The sequence below is a fragment of the Stegostoma tigrinum genome, chromosome 8 (genome assembly GCF_030684315.1).
Source record: "Stegostoma tigrinum isolate sSteTig4 chromosome 8, sSteTig4.hap1, whole genome shotgun sequence".
NCBI lineage: Eukaryota > Metazoa > Chordata > Chondrichthyes > Orectolobiformes > Stegostomatidae > Stegostoma > Stegostoma tigrinum.
In genome coordinates this window covers 40,770,062-40,786,906 of record NC_081361.1, presented here as the reverse complement: position 1 = coordinate 40,786,906, position 16,845 = coordinate 40,770,062, and the positions used below count along the sequence as shown (strand labels likewise).

Below are 16,845 nucleotides of genomic sequence, written 5' to 3'. Positions count from 1 at the left end.
GAGGTGGGAGGAGGGGATAGGTAGTAGGAAGGACAGGTTACGGAGGCAGGGAAAAGCTGGGCTGGTTTTGAGATGCGGTAGAGGGAGGGGAAATTTTGAAGCTTGTGAAATCCACATTGAGCTACAGGGTTCCCAAGTGGAATGAGTTGCTGTTCCTGCAACTTTCGGGTAGCATCGTTGTGGCACTGGAGGAGGCCCAGGATGGACATGTCATTTGAGGAATAGAAGTGGTTCGCGACTGGGAGGTGCAGTTGTTTAGTGCAAACCAAGCGTAGGTGTTCTGCAGAACAGTTCCCAAGCCTGTGACTAATAGTTCTGCAATGAAATATGATGGATGTCCCACCAGACTTTTAATTATTTGTTTAGTAATCAGATATTAGGAGTCAATTTTTATTTTCTAATAAACAAAACGATCTTGAGTTGTTTGTGATAACCTCTTTAGCATCTTCCAACTGGCCGTGTCTCGAGACTTCATAATATAAATATAAGCATTTTGCTAACCAAAACGGAGATAACATGAGTCCTTTTAACAGTCTTGTGCTCAGCTATCTGAAGGGATAAATTACAACTAATTAGAATTGAATTCTTTCCCATTTACAGGAGGAATTTTATGGCCGTGAACTCATCATTGCAGAAAGAGAGATGGTTGAACAAGAAGCTGATGAAATTTTGAAAGATGCTGCTGATAATGATGTTGCCTTTCTTGTGGTAGGAGATCCCTTTGGGTAGGCATTAGCTCTTGAAGTTTTCTCCTATATCCCTGTAATTTATCCATCGTCTGGACTAACTTTAAGTGGAAAGCAGTGAGACTAATTGCTGTGTCAGAAGAAAGAGCTATGTGGGGATATTAAGCTGTACATACCATCATTAATATGAAGAGAAAAATGATTGTGCCACTTTGTTCCTGGTTAATTCCTTAACTAAGCATTTTATGCACTAATCCACTGAAATAAATGGAGTTACATTGCAATTTGTAAGTGAACCAGATGCAAGCCACACAAAAATAGTCAACTGTACTGATTTCAGTAAGAAATTAAAGTTGTATTTCAGCATTGAAAGAAAGTTTTCAAGAAAAGTGCACAATTTTGAGATTGTTCCATTCCATACAGTACTTGTTTCTGATCAAGAAATTAATGTTCTCCACTGCACCCACATCTGACAATGATAATTTCACAAGAACCATGTATACCTGGAGTCATTTGCATAACTGAAACTGATCCAGATTTAATGATCACTGAGTTGCCTGGAAAGGAGAACTTTGAATTGTTTCAGAAAAAATTCCATTGTAATACTGGATTGTAACAAAATGAGAACTGTTGCCTATTTTTATGCACCTGGCACCTCCAGGTTTTTAATGTAGGCTCAATACCCATGATGGCTGCAAGGAAATACTAATTAAAAACCAAGATTTAAACAAAAGCTAACTTTTGTTTGTCTGAACTTCATTCCCTCAACTGTACAAAGATATGACTTTATTTTTCTTGGAAATAAAAATAGCCTGTATGTATATCTGACCTGTAATTCTGAAAAAGGAAATTGAGCCCTAAATGATGCAATTGATTATGTAAAAGAAAATTACCATACTCGTTATTTTGGTCAATAAAATGCTGCTAGTATTAATACTCGTGAATGGGATGGCTGCAAGAACGCTTACTCATTTGTATGAATGAAGCGCAATTATCTTTGTGCATCTGTCCAGGATGTGTCTGGTCAAGCCCCCGCTACCGAAATGAAACGACAGTGTTTGAAACTGATAGCTTCACAAATTGTAACTGACAAGTGCACAGATGTGGGCAGTAAGTTTTCACATTCTCTGGAAACACGTGTGTTTTAGCATCCACCATAAATTAGTATTAACATCAGAAAGGTTTAGTTAAAACCAAAGGAAGCCTTTCTGTGTAAATAGGTAACATGTTCCCCTGACAAATTATCCAATACTGAAATCATCCGTGTATATATTTTGTTGATTACCCTCATCTTATCCCTTAATTATGTTGCTATAATGGTGTCCTGCATTATGGTCCTTGGGCTTTTGCCTAGGTTTCTGAGTTCTAGAAAAAAATGGAATGTGAAAAGACAGTTTCCCGAACTGTACGATCATGAATTTTGTTCCATTCATTTCTGTAGAAATTTCCTCTTTTCCAAAGGTGATTAAAGCAAAACTGCACAACAACATATAATGTATTATTCAAACTTAAATAGAACACCAAAATTCTGCACAAGGAAAGGTTGGCATTAACTTGAATTCATAATGTCACGTGGGAGGGAGTACTGTGCATGTCCCAAGAAATTCACCAGAGGGAGGTAGAAGAATCTGCCCTGCTGCTGTTTTAAAATATCAATAGGAGAAGCCTCAGAACAGATTGTCTGCTGCACACCACAGTATGTAGCAGAGGGAGACCGTCAGCAAGGAAAGGAGGAAATAAAATAGTAATTTAAAACCTTGAAAGCAAGAAGTGTTACTCCAATTTACGAAGGAATTGTAAGGAGCCATGCGGTAGATTACTGCTGGAGCCTGAATTAGGTCAGGGACAGGGTATGAGATCTTTTGTAAATTTAATTGTGTCACAATTGCATTTTTAATTTCCAACATTCTTAATGATTTCCTGTAGGGCGACAACACATAGTGATCTAGTTCTGCGGGCTGTAAAGGCAGGAATTCAGTACCACGTTGTACACAATGCTTCCATATTAAATGCAGTTGGATGTTGTGGTCTCCAGGTAAAGCATTCTTCACTTTGCTTTCTCAGTTTAAAATATGCAGCCATATTTATTGATATTTTAGATTGTTTATGTCACAGGTCAACTTTCGTATTAACATTGAAACACAGGAGGCCACTCAACCCGTCATATCTATTGTAGATACCTATTTTGTAGCTAAATTCTGTAAACTGAGATGGTGGATATTCTAGCTGTTTTACTGAATAGCATTGTATTAAAACCTGTGTTTTTAACATGTGTTTTAATCATTCTACGTCTGCACACACCATGCAACAAAACTCATCCTTTTTTAATCCTGCCCTTTGCTGACGATGCAAGAAACTGATAAAATTCTTTGTTTTATAAAATCTGAATGTGGGATTTCTGAGTATCAGACTCACTTCAAAGTTGTTTACATTTGTATCTTGCCTATAGACACTAATTTAAAAGCTCAGTAAGTTATCAGAGCTTTTAATCACACAAGAGATTCCTTTCTTCAGACAATGAATTTATTTCACGAGCTGGCATACAGTGGTCAATGTGTTTATGTCTTCTCTGACATTAATATGATACTTCAAGGATCTAAATGTTTTCTCACGATAAGTTAACCTGAATAGTTAAATTTTAAATGAGTTCATTTTTGCTGGAGGGTGTATGCCCTATCCTGAGATCTTCAGGTAATTTAAAAGGCATCTTGATGGGTACATGAGTAAGAAAGAATTTAAAGGGATATGGACTAAATGCTGGAAAATTGGACGAGATTAATTTAGGATATCTGGTTGGCATGGATGAGTTAGACCGAAGGGTCAGTTTCTGTACTGTGAAACTCTATGATTATGACTCAATAATGTCCAATTCCCAACACAATCTGTGACATGGTGAGTGTTAGTTTATTTTTCTCAACTTCACTGTTCAAATCCCATTCCGCCTCATCCTATCTTACCCCACTGCATACCATAGTTGGAATGAGTTGTTAGTTTTTTTGACTTAAATGTTACAATCACAGTGGTATGAAAATCGAAGGGTTCTTGCCTGTTGAGTTGTCAGGATTAAACCTGTTTCAGGAATTTACTGCAACGTACACTAATGGACAATGGGACCACTTTGAAAAACGAGCCAATTGAGTAGCCACTGGAGCCAATAAAATGGCCATATTTTATGGGCCTAATAACCATAAAGGTGATGGGCGAATCCATCCATTCACATTCCCATAAGAAAAAGACTGTAGTGCTAATTTGAGGTTCACCCTGCTTTGGAGTAGAAATAATGAAACTGTGTTAATGCAAGAAGATAATGTGATTTTTGTATTTTTAATGCACCTGCCGGAAAACTCAATCACTGTTGCTAATGCAAAGTAGGAAGAAATAAGTACAGCATGCTCTTAAAGTTGGTATTGTTCAGCAGAGCCTGAAGTTCATTATAACATCTGAGACAATTTAACATCTGACATTGTTTTTAACATTCAAAATCTCATTCCTTCCACCTTTCTTAGCCTAATCTTCACTCCAGTGTTCTACTGTCTCTAACCCCTCCCACCCAAATGACTAATCAATTTTGTTTTCCAGAAAGGCGGCACGGTGGCTCTGGTTAGTACGGCTGCCTCACAGCGCCAGAGACCCATGTTGAGTTCCAGTTTCATGTGGCTCTGTGTGGAGTTTGCATATTCTCTTCATGTCTGCGTGGGTTTGTTCCTCCATTTTCCTCCGGTAGTCCAAAGATGCGCAGGTTAGGTGAATTGGCCATGCTAAATTGCCCGTAGTTTCCAGGGATGTGCAGGCCAGGAGGTTAGGCAGGGTAAATATGGGATTATGGTGGGAAGCTCTCTGGAAGGTTGGTGTGGACTTGATGGGCTGGAATGGCTTCTTTCTGGAACACAGGGATTCTGTGATTCTATTGTTTTACTCAGTGACTGTTTACTGAGAAGAGCAAATGGAGGAAAGTACAGCCCATTGTGAGGACTTGTTTACTTTTTCTTAGAGAAAATGTTAAGGATCATAGTTACCTACAATGGTCTTTCTGGACAGGTCAAAATGCTTGGCTTGCCAATGCACTTTTTATTACTATTTGGAGTTTGTCCGTTCACCAGAAAAGGAAATCTGAAGGAGATGTAAATAAGATCAATCATGCTACTTTCAGTGAATCAATTTATTAATTTTGTTTCTGTGTAGGGAATGTCATATCTTTCGAAACAGAATGCTTCTCCCCTGCTTGTAAAATTTACAAACATATTTATCGAAGTATTGATTTTAATAGGTCAAAAACGAGAAAAGAAAGGATGGAGATGGGTAGCATCCGTGTATGAGATAAAGGATTGAGATTGGTTATACTTGAAGAAGGAAACCTTCATTCTGGGACTGTTTCTTCTTGGGAAGCAGTTCCTAACAGTGACTTATTTAAAGGTTACTGTTAAGAAAAATGTTTGATTCATCATTTAGATGAGACAAATAGTCATGTTCCTGAAAGTTTCATGGAAGATCCCAAACTTTAACGACATGATATAACTTTATATTAATGTAGCTGCTCAGCAATGTTTGCCTTTCTCATAGGATTCATTTGTGCAACAAGCAGATCCTGGTGAAGTACTAAACTCCTGTAATAGCTGATACTGCTTTTCTTGTTATCTTCAAAGTTGTAAGTTCTTAATTCATATCCTGAAACTCGGGTGGAGCTGTGTTATGCAGTACTGCAGAGTAAGTAGTAGGAGCTAGGGTCCATACTGATTATAATACACTTTATCAAATTTCCTTTCTTTTCTGTTCCATCCATAAAGCTTTCTTCCCTTCTCATACCTTTTTTTTATTTCAAAGCATCTTCAAACAGCAGTCCTAAGTGACTGTTCACTATTGTGAGGGTAAACAATGAGTGATGCCACGTTGCCACCTTTTATAGTGATTTGAATCAGGGATTTTAGCTGATTGTTATTGGCTCAGAGAAAAAATATTGTATTGAAATAAAGAAACCCCAACAGCACTCAGATTCCGATCACCATAATTTGGATTGACCGAGAATTAAATGGAAATGTTCTGGTCTTTATAGAGTCATAGAGATATTCAGCATGGAAACAGACCCTGCAGTCCAACTCATTCATGCCAACCAGATATCCTATATAAATCCTATATATTTGTTAGTATTTGGAGCCTTTCCCTCCAAATCCTTTCTATTCATATGTCTCTCCAAATGCCTTTTAAATGCTGTAATCATACCAGCCTCCTCCACTTCCTCTGGCAGCTCATTCCAGATACGCACCACCCTCTGCGTGAAAAAGTTGCCTCTCAGGTCCCTTTTAAATCCTTCCTCTCACCTTAAACTTATGCTGCTTAGTTTTGGACTCCCCTACCCTGGGGAAAAGACCTTGCCTGTTTACCCTATCTATGCCCCTCATGATTGTATAAACCTCTATAAGGTTACCCCTCGGCCTCCAACACTCCAGGGAAAAAATGTCCCAGCCTATTCAGACTCTCCCTAAAGCTCAAACCCTCCAACTCTGGCAGCACCTTCGTAAATTTTTCCTGATTCATTTCTAGTTTTACAGCATCCTTCCTATTTTATGATGCACTTGTATCCAGTGCTCTGAACTTTTAAGATTTGGCTGTTCATATTTAAGGAGACGTTATTCCACATTCAATGTCATGTTCCTTCAGATAATAGACAGGTTGCTAATTTAGCCTTGTAGCAATTTTCTATTGTGATGAGCCATTAAACACATTGGCACACAATCTCAGGCCAATCTGGTGGTTTCTATCTTGGATATTTTTGTGGTTTTTTTTGTTTGCTTCTATAAAATCTCTTATCTGGCTTGTTAAATTGTGCTCTGATGCACCATGATGAACCTGTTTTTCATTTAGAAGCTTCTTTGAATATCTTTTCAAAGAAGCTTTATATCATCCCATCCAAATTTCTCTGTTTCCTGATGTGTTCCTGAAGAGTGTCAAGGATCAAGTGTCATAATTAAAGATAATAAGTAAAAATAAATTTCTCCTCAGAGATGACTGAGTCTCCTCTGAAGAGTTCATTAAGTGTCACTATTTTGAGAAGTCTGAAAGTTACTTTCAGATGCCAGTTAAGTGGTTGTGATAGTGTGGTTCTGATAATCCGGGCACGATCAGATTCAGAAATGCATTCTATCCCATAGAGTTAGCTGATGATTTTAAATGCATGGTGGGGGAGGTCATGATAAATCTTTTTTGTATTTCTACAAACTGATACTGAATGGCAGTTGATGATTTTAATAGCTTCAGTACTTCATGGCTAGGGCTTGCTGTTTATGTATGTTAGTTTCTTGTATTTTTTTTTCAGTGTCTCCAACCTGTTCCCCAGTGCTTTTACAGGATGGAGAATATAAAGGCAGGCAAAAGCTTAAAGCCTCCTGTCTGCATATCTAGCCACTGTGGAGCAAAAATAAACTGATCAAGTAGAACGCTGACTGTGTTCACTCAATAGCGTACAAATCTGGAGTGTGGCAGACTGAAACTATATGGTATTGTGGTCAGACTACAACCAAGCATGCATGTCTGGTTTTGCCCTGAAGCATAAGAGACATGTTCAAGCCACAGGTGTGGTATAGAAGAGAAACAGATGACTTGGTCTTTATAATAAAATGTGAGGCTGGATGAACACAGCAGGCCAAGCAGCATCTCAGGAGCACAAAAGCTGACGTTTCGGACCTAGACCCTTCATCTAGGCCCGAAACGTCAGCTTTTGTGTTCCTGAGATGCTGCTTGGCCTGCTGTGTTCATCCAGCCTCACATTTTATTATCTTGGATTCTCCAGCATCTGCAGTTCCCATTATCTCTGAGACTTGGTCTTTATCATCGCTTGATTAAGTTACGAACAAAGTCTGGAAAAATTGGGCATTTATCTATGAATTAAGCGTTTGAGAGTGGGTCTACTAAATTCCCAAGGTTTAATCTGGCACATTAGTTCAAAGTAAACATGAGCTCCAGGAGAAGTTTTCCCAAGCTGATGGGAGGAAAATTTAAGAAAAATGAATCAATTTTGGTAGAACGGTGGAGGAGAAAGACCCTGAAAGTAATTCAAGGGATAGCTAGGAGATATAATCAAGAATTTATTTGTTTCCTTTAAACAGTGGGGCAGATTGCCTACTTTCTTTGTATCCGAATCTCAAACTGTCATCTGGAGATACACTTTTCAGAAATCCATGAAGTAATTTACATGTGCTTAACAAGCAAGCAGTACTTTTTGGTTCACAACGACACCAGGCATTGTGATCAGACTTGAATCTTGCCATTGCATGACCACTTCAGACTACTTGCCACTTCTTAACATGCTGAGTTTTCTGGTTAAAGCTCTTTGAAGAGTGACAGGTAAATTCTAATGGAATCTCCAATATGTTGCACTGATGCATTGTCACTCAAAGCATTCTAACTCATCTTAGATAATCTTTCATCAGATATCCAGTACTAGATTGCAAGATTGAGTAAATCAAATTCAGTTTACTTAAAGGGAATTTTTATGGCTGTTTGGGTGCCATATTTTGCAGTTCTGTCATTTTTTTCCCCGGAAAAAAAAGCAACGGCTTTTATACAGTATGATTTATAAGAGACATTGCCAGCAGGCATTTACAGCAGGTTCTGAAAGGATGAAAGAAGGTGGATTAGATTAGCTTTCTAACTCAAAGATTTTGTGATGTCTTATTGTTGTTCTTCACTGAGTTGTATGTGAGTGGTGTATTACACAGTTGTTGATCATAATAGAGAAAAACAAAGTTTTAATTAGAAGTTCCCAAATAAATTATGTCATAACATAGGATAGTTTAAGGAGGATTACAGGATTCTTTAAATTGCCAGCAGTCTGTTGTTTATAAAGAACAACTGTAGCCAAACAATGGAAGAAAGGTCTAACCCTGTTCTGTGATTAAGCTCATTAGCCATAATCCCAGATACAAAATAAAAATGTAAGATTAGCATTAGGGTGTTCAGATTCTCTGTGTTACACTACTCTGTTAATTCGTGGCAGGTCTGCATCTTAAATTAGCTGCTTGGTTCCATGATCGTTACACTAGCCCAACTGAGTTCTGAACAATCTCATCACCTTTTGGGAGAGAAAGTTTGAGGTCTGAGATTTGAGTGTCCATTGCATGCAAATATGTTTCTGACTTTATCCCTAAGAAATGAATTTATGATTTTGCTTTAGTTAATTTTATTTATTAAAATTAGGCAGAAGTTAAAAATTATTCAAAGTTTCTGTATTTCTTAAGGCCAGAGGCTTTGAATCAGATTAGAGATAAAGTTAACTTGAAATGAACATATACTTGCAATAATATATCACATCCACTTACAACATCTAAAGCACATGTACACAACTAATGATGTTTCAATATAGTGACTTTTACTGTAAGGCAATATATTAGCTATTCCTCATGAGCATAAGTAACCTTTTTTGCTTATATTAAGTGAGGTTGGTATGTCAGCCAGGAAGCAGAACTCCTTGGCAGTTCCAGTAATTCAGAAAATTAATGCCATTGTGAAAAATAAACATCATTCTATCATGCTTGGACTCCTCAGCATTGGTTTGTGAAGTTCTTCATGTTTTAAAACTGAATTGAACTCTCCCACCAATCACTTCTGTGCTATTCTTTATTTACATTATTCACATGTATAGTAATGACATCAGTCTGTATTGCTTTTTATTATCCGAATACTAGTCTCAGAATTAACTTATAGTAAATATTTTAATGAGGAAATGCACCAAGACAATGTGTAAATTAATTGTAAACCTCTATGACATTATGGTCATTATTTGGTCCACAGCAACGTTAGGTACTTGGGTTTAGTACTCCCCTATCCTGTCACTTTCTCGGCATGTTTGAGTGCCATCCTGCCTATCCCTGTGTTTATCCCCATTTTTAGTTCATTATTTTGGTAAAATGTTATAGTAAGCTTTGGTAAGATGCTTTGAAAAATGTGATTATGAAGTGCCTTCCATGATCTTTGGCTGTAAAGTGTTTTGTTACTGTATGAGATACTTTTTGAAGTACTCTTGTAGCAAACCATGCAGCCAAATAGCACACAGCAAAATCCCGTGACAGTGTAATGTGTTAAATACCGGATAATTTCTTCTTATGATGCTGTTTTAGAAATAAATTATAATTTTGACAGCAGGCAAAACTCCCTCCATTTTGAATAGTGCCATGAGATCTTTTATGTCCACCTTGCACTTCCAAACTCTGCACAATATCAAACTTAATTTTGTGATGGTCATTGGAGAGGGACTTAAAGCTCTAAAACTGAAGTTTACTTTACTTTATACACTCTTTGGTTGCGATCTGGTCTCCCACAACTGGTTTGATACCACTTCCCACAGTTGAAGACTAACTGCAACTTCAAATCTTCAAAGCGGTAGTTCAGCACGCCACACCTCCCCACCCGCCCCCCCCCCACCCCCACCCCAAACCCACCCATTGCACTGAGGACACAGTTTTGTTAGAATTGACCAATATGAAATAACTAATTTGGTGCCAATAAAAGCAACGATGCTGCAGCATGAACATTTACTACATTGAATAAACTTGTCACCAAATGTGTTGTGGTTCACAGTGACCAATATTCTACAGAAATTACTTTTTTTTGATAATGCAGCAGTAACCACACCAGGAAAGAAAAGTCTGTTCCACTTTCATGGTTAATTTTATTGGCTCTGTTGTCAGTGTGAAGTTCCTGTTCTTTAATTTTACCTTGACCGCGTTTGTAAAACACATCTGTTTCACTTCAAACAGCTGTAGTCTCTTTGTGGTAACCAGTCCTATTATTTATATAGTTTGACGTGATGAACTACGTATTTAGTATCATGGTGTTTACATCAGTACAGCAACATTCTACTACAGCCAGCCTTTGCTCTGTTTAAACTCCTGCTCGATGATATTTAAAAATTTTGTTTAGGTTGTTTTGGGATACATTGTATTTCTGTGTAGCTGAAGGTTAGTTCCCTCCTGTAATGCTGTGTGCATCATTAAATCCCAGTATAAAATGTCTCATTGTAAGTGATACTATTGGGGCTGGTTAAATCTGAGGATATTTGTAACGGACAAAGGAAATGGGACATTTAAAACCTGGTCAAAATTATTTGGCAAGACTGATTTTAATAAACTGTGTTTTTGGATTTGTTAATTACATGTTCATATTTTAAATGACCCTTGAATAAACACACATTAAATTTGTCCCAATGATGCTTACAAAGAGCATTGTTCATATTTGCAAGTTCGAACAGATTTTTGAAGATCATATTCTGAACCCCACTGAATGGAAATAGGATCATTCCTCTGAGTTATAATGGACAGGCAAAACCACAATTTTTCGTGCATGATCTTTCTAAAAAACCAGCTTAGAACTTCAAATCCAAAGCCTCAAAAGATATTTGACTACTACATAATTTAAACAAAATATATCAAGCCTCAAATCACTCAACTTCTCATGTTTAAAGTGAAAAGGTTGAATCTCTATTAACATTGTAACTTGGAAAACATAAGGTATTTCAAACATGTTGTGCCAAAATTAGTTACTGCTGCTTTTACTTCAGGGTGTACAAAATTGTGTCCTAAGTGGCAGGAGGCTTGCACTCACACATTCCGCATCAGAAAATGATGCACCTGTGGCTGCACAAACATATTAGAAAATTAGGTTCCTCACGTTTATTCAAGGTTTCTTTTGCAAGATTTATTTTCCTCTAACCCAGAGCCAGTTAAGCAGCATGTTGTTTGAAGGATCCAACATACAACTTGCTGGTCTCTTTTAAGTGAGACCTAAGACTATGTATTTGTAGTCTGTGTCTCCCACTTGCCTGCCCTCACAAACTTCCTTACCTCCATTTTATGCCTCCATAAAACTTAAGCCCCTAGCACTCATTTTTTCCCTCCAACGCTTAAATTTCAAAAGTCTTTTTGCAGCCTTTTTTTTTACAGCATCCCATTGCAGAATGTTAGATGCTTAATGGTAAGCCTGGAAGTCCCAAACCAGAGGTACTGTTCCAGATGTAATTATGGCAGATATTTGTGAAGGATTAGGAAAATGAGTTTTAGTTTCTAACTAAATGCTGTTCAAGATATTGTAAGTTTTACAATAATCATGCTCATTGGCTGGTTGGCAGTTTTCGCTCAGTTAAACTCCTTTTTTATGATTATACTAACAGGCATGCATAATATGCTGGCGTTCTGTTTGGAAGCATTTGATAACTGTATGAAATCACTTTGTCTATCAATGAACATGGTTGATAAGCCAAAAGTAGTTAAATATGAAAACAAAACCAAGAATTCCAAGTGAATATAAGGCTGGAGTTCTGCTCCGCCTGTTCTTCGTGCAGGCCTTGCATTCCCCCACTTTTTTCCTGCATTTATCCTACTCCAGCCATGGCCCCAATTCTGTTTTGCCTCCCTGACCCTTCTTATGCGATCTATACACTTATGATAATGTCACAACACATGGAGCATAGTGATATCAACAGCGCATGTGTAGGTGCTTCCTGCAGCCCTATCCTCTCAAGGCTCATGATGTCTCTGGCTAAGTTTGTGCATGCTTAGTGGCTACTTTGTGTTATAGATAAACTCTCTAGATTTTAAATGTACCCTAATCCATCTCTGTGTTTCCATATTTCAAGAGCAGGTAAAAGCTTTCTCTGCTACCTTTTAAAATCCATCTTTATGCAAAAATTATCTCTATTATCTCCAACCCATTACATGTACTGTACATTTTAGCTGACTTTTCCTTTTGTTCATGAACGTGGCATCACTGACAAGGCCACCATTTATTGCACATATGATGTTAGTAAACCTACAATGCCCTTGGGTCTCCTTCAGAATGATATGTGTAACAATGTGTGCAAGAATGGCATCTATCCCTAACTCCCTGTTCATTGTTGAGAAAATTGTTTTAGCTGCTGCTGCTCATGCTACAAATTAAAACAATTGGAAAATAAGACTATACTTTCCCACTACAATACTAAAACTCTAGCCCATTGTTCTAAATTGTGTATTTCAGTTTAGATCACTACATAATATAAACATATAAAACATGTTCAGAACGTACAGATAAGGAAATGCATTTCTAATAGTGCAGAGTCTTTTTTTCTTCCATCATAACAGGAAACATCTTTGCCTTTCTTGAAGCTGATATTCTGTCTGGTCAGGGTATGCATCAGATAATGAGCTGAGATAGGATGCAGTGTGCTGAATTATGTTTGTCAGAATTGTAATTTTAATTTTGAGAGAGCCTTTTCTCTTATGTGACGACAGCTTGTGTTTGTGATTTTATTTTAAATCAGTGCTGAAGCCCTCTTCATTTTCTATTTCCGTAATTATTCATCTGTTAAGATGTCTTGTTTCATGAATTTATTCATAGATTGTAGTGGAGATCACAGGGAATTGTCTTTTACTCACTACCTGTTGAAAATAATCTGTACTCCAGTAAAAGAATAAAGATAAAAGGACTTGTCTTTTACATCCCCAAAGTTCTAAAAACTTTAGAATCAATAAATTGCTTTGAAAATATCAATAACTGCTACTTGTAGCCGAACATGACAATTTTATGCACAACAAAATCCCACAAACAGCATTAAGATAAATGACCAATTAATCACTTTGATGGTGAGGTTGAGTTGTAAATTTGCATGAAACTAGTGTATTCCTGCTCCTCTTGAAACTCCATTGTGAGGTCTTTTGCACCTATCTGAAAAGGAAGATTTGCACTAACAATTGCATTGATACTGATTCTAAATATGTGCTCAAATCCATATTCTGGCCAAGTGTTACTACATGGCAGATACATTGATAGGAAACAATTAGTTACAGTTTTAGAGCCTACATGGGCATGTGCATACTTCATTTGGTGAATCCTACCAGCATGTACAATGAAGTCAGGGCATCATTCCAGGAGTGAGTTGAACTGTACTGAATCATTTAATCAAAAACTACAATTGCTACAAAAATGCAAAGTGATTATCTTTGCCCTTCTTGAGCAGTAATTTCTACAAGGAAATAAAAATAAAAGAAAATTATTAATAACTAATTTATCATCACCTCATTATTCAGTCAGATCATTTCCAAATTACAGATGATTTGCTCATACAGGAAGACATTACTGCTTATTTAGTTTCCAAGTGCTAGATGACTTAATTACAAAAGCTACACTTGAATCCATTGCAAAAGTTAGGCAGTAACATCATTGTCAAGTGGGAAATATTGTTTCATATATTTCTCAGTTTTCTAATGGTATGTGTTCAAAATATTCTCATGAAAGGTGCTGTTCCACCACACGTTCTGTGCAAATTAGCTGAATTCAGGCTATAAAAATAAATTCATTAAAGTTTGTTGTCTAGTGTCTAGTACATTACTGTCAGTTTCAGTTAATTATCCAGGATCTGATTTTCTTTTTCCCTTCAGAGCTCTGTTTGCTCACCAACTCTTCTTTTGCCATTATCAGTGAGCTTCCCTAAACATCTTTCAACTGTTTGTTTGTATATTTTTGACCATGATTCTGCCAGACATCAATCAATATTAATTTGTTGCACACCATGTTCAGTTCCCAGTAATTGAATTGCTATGTCCTGAACACTGCATCCATTGGTAAATGAAAATCTTGTTCCTTTAAACATAGCTGTTGATCTCAATCAAATACTTTTCCATTCATCACTACTCTTCCTTCCACTAATAATTAATGCCTTACTGTCTTCGCTAGACTCCGTACCTCTTCCATGACTCTATTAGTAACCCTGTTCCCAGGAAGTGTATGCTTCTCCTTTTTAACCTATTTTCTCTTCAATAACTCTGAGTTCAACATTGGCATATTGTTAGCAGAATCTCTCTCACGTGCCTGGATAGGATACAAGAAGAACATTATCACCTGTCAGGAAAACTTGCTGTTGCTTCTAGCCCGAAATCCCTTCCGGCACCAAATTGATTCTTGCCTCTGCTGATTATAACCAATGGTATCTCCTTCTCGGAACTTTCCTTTCTTGCTCAGCTAAGCTTGGAAACTGTCAATGTTACTGAGAGTTATCTAGGTTGAGAACAAATGAAATGATTTTCCAAATATGATATATAAACAAGATTAGCACATATCTGTGAAAAATCAGAATAAGTTAAGAAAATCATCCATAAAGTGTATGAATGAGACCACTAGCATCATTGAGGGATCGTCGCCACCACTAGAATTACAGTGATCAAGGAGAAAGTACATCACTGTTTCAGGTTGATGAGATGTTCATTAGATGTAGCCTGCTAGTATTCCCCACATCCCAACAAATTAAAATGAAAGCAAGCTGATCTGCACAAAACCTACAGGGAAAAATATAGAGAAAACTTTCAGACTAGTCGGATAGATAAAATTCTAAAGGATAACATAATGAAGAATTCTTAACCACAAATCAAAATAATTAATAAACATCCTTTGCACGTTTTTGTTAAAGGGGAAATGGTAAATTGTTAAAAACCAAAAGAACTGCGGATGCTGTAAATCAGGAACAAAAACAAAGTTTCTTGAAAAGCTCAGAAAGCAGGCCTGGCAGCATTTATGGAGAAGAAAACAGTTCACATTTTGGGTCCAGTTCTGAGGGAGGGTCACCGGACCCAAAACGTTAACTCTGTTTTCTCCTCCACAGAGGCTGCCAGACCTGCTGAGCTTTTCCAGCAACTTTGTTTTTGTTCCTGATTTACAGCATCTGCAGTTCTTTTGGTTTTAGTATTTAACTCACTGCCACATCTCTACCAGGCATGCCCACCTTGAAGAAGTTCTGGTGCTCTCTCTGACAGGATTTCCATTCCAATCTCCTTGCCCACCAAATGCTAAATTGTTATCCAATAGTCGTTGCACAATATGTTTAAATGAATATTTTGAAATCCTTGAAGCAGAAATACTTGATATGAAGACTGACCATAAGAGATTGAAGCTGAAGTAGGCCATTTAGCCCAATGAATGGCAGAGCAGACTCAATGAGAATATGGCTGATACGGTAATCTTCGACTCCCCTTCCTTGAGTTATCCACACAACCCTTGATTCCCTTATTGATTAAAAATCTGTCAGCGGGTTTTGAGAACATTTGTAGCTCAGGTTGAGTTTCTGGATGTGAGTTTGCTCGCTGAGCTGGAAGGTTAGTTTTCAGAGGTTTCGTCACCATTCTAGGTAACATCATCAGTGAACCTCTGATGAAGCGTTGGTGTTATGTCTTGCTTTCTATTTATCTGTTTAGGTTTCCTTGGGTTGGAGATGTCATTTTCTGTTCTTTTTCTCAGAGGATGGTAGATTGGTAGATTGTGTTTGTTGATGGAGCTCCGGTTGGAATGCCATGCTTCTAGGAATTCTCGTGCGTGTCTCTGTTTGGCTTATCCTAGGATGTTGTCCCAATCAAAGTGATGCCCTTCCTCATCTGTATGTAAGGATACTAGTGATAGTGGGCCATGTTGTTTTGTGGCTAGTTGCTGTTCATGTATCCTGGTGGCTAGCTTTCTGCCTGTTTGTCCAATGTAGTGTTTGTCACAGTTCTTGCAGGGTATTTTGTAGATGACGTTCGTTTTATTTGTTGTCTGTATCGGGTCTTTTAAGTTCATTAGCTGCTGTTTTAGTATGTTGGTGGGTTTGTGGGCTACCCTGATGCCAAGAGGTCCGAGTAGTCTGGCAGTAATTTCGGAAATGTCTTTGATGTAGGGGAGAGTGGTTATGGTTTCTGGGCCCGTTTTGTCTGTTTGTTTGGGTTTGTTGCTTCACTATTCTCAAAAGAAATTCCTCCTCATTACTGTCTTAAATTACTCTGAGATTATGCCCTCTGCTTCTAGACTCTTCCACAAGGGGGAAACAATCTCTCTGCATCTACCCTCTTAACTCCCTAATGATCTTGTATATTCCAATAAGATCAGCACTCGTCCTTCTAAACTCCAGTGAGTACAAACCAACCCATTTTAACCTGTCCTCTTAGGGAAATCACTCCATACCCACCATCAACTTTAGTAAACCCTGACTGGACAGCCTCCAATGCTAATAAGTCATTCCATAGACAAGGAATCCAGAACTGTTCACAGTATTCTAGGCATGGCCTATCCAGTTCCTCCTATAGTTCTAGCTCAACTCCCTTATTTTTGTACTCCACTGACTTTGAAATTAAGGCCAAAATTCCATGTGCTTTCTCTATTACCTGCTGAACTT

At 37.6% G+C, this 16,845-nt stretch overlaps 1 protein-coding gene across 1 annotated transcript in view; it reads left to right on the top strand.

Annotated features, from left to right (window-relative positions):
* The window catches only part of dph5 (diphthamide biosynthesis 5), a 59,726-nt gene that overhangs the window by 5,227 nt on the left and 37,654 nt on the right, over positions 1 to 16,845 (top strand). Inside the window, exons 2-3 of the mRNA XM_048538842.2 lie at positions 601 to 725; positions 2,613 to 2,721. Of these exons, the coding sequence (XP_048394799.2) occupies positions 601 to 725; positions 2,613 to 2,721 (234 nt within the window). The remainder of the gene's footprint in view (positions 1 to 600; positions 726 to 2,612; positions 2,722 to 16,845) is intronic.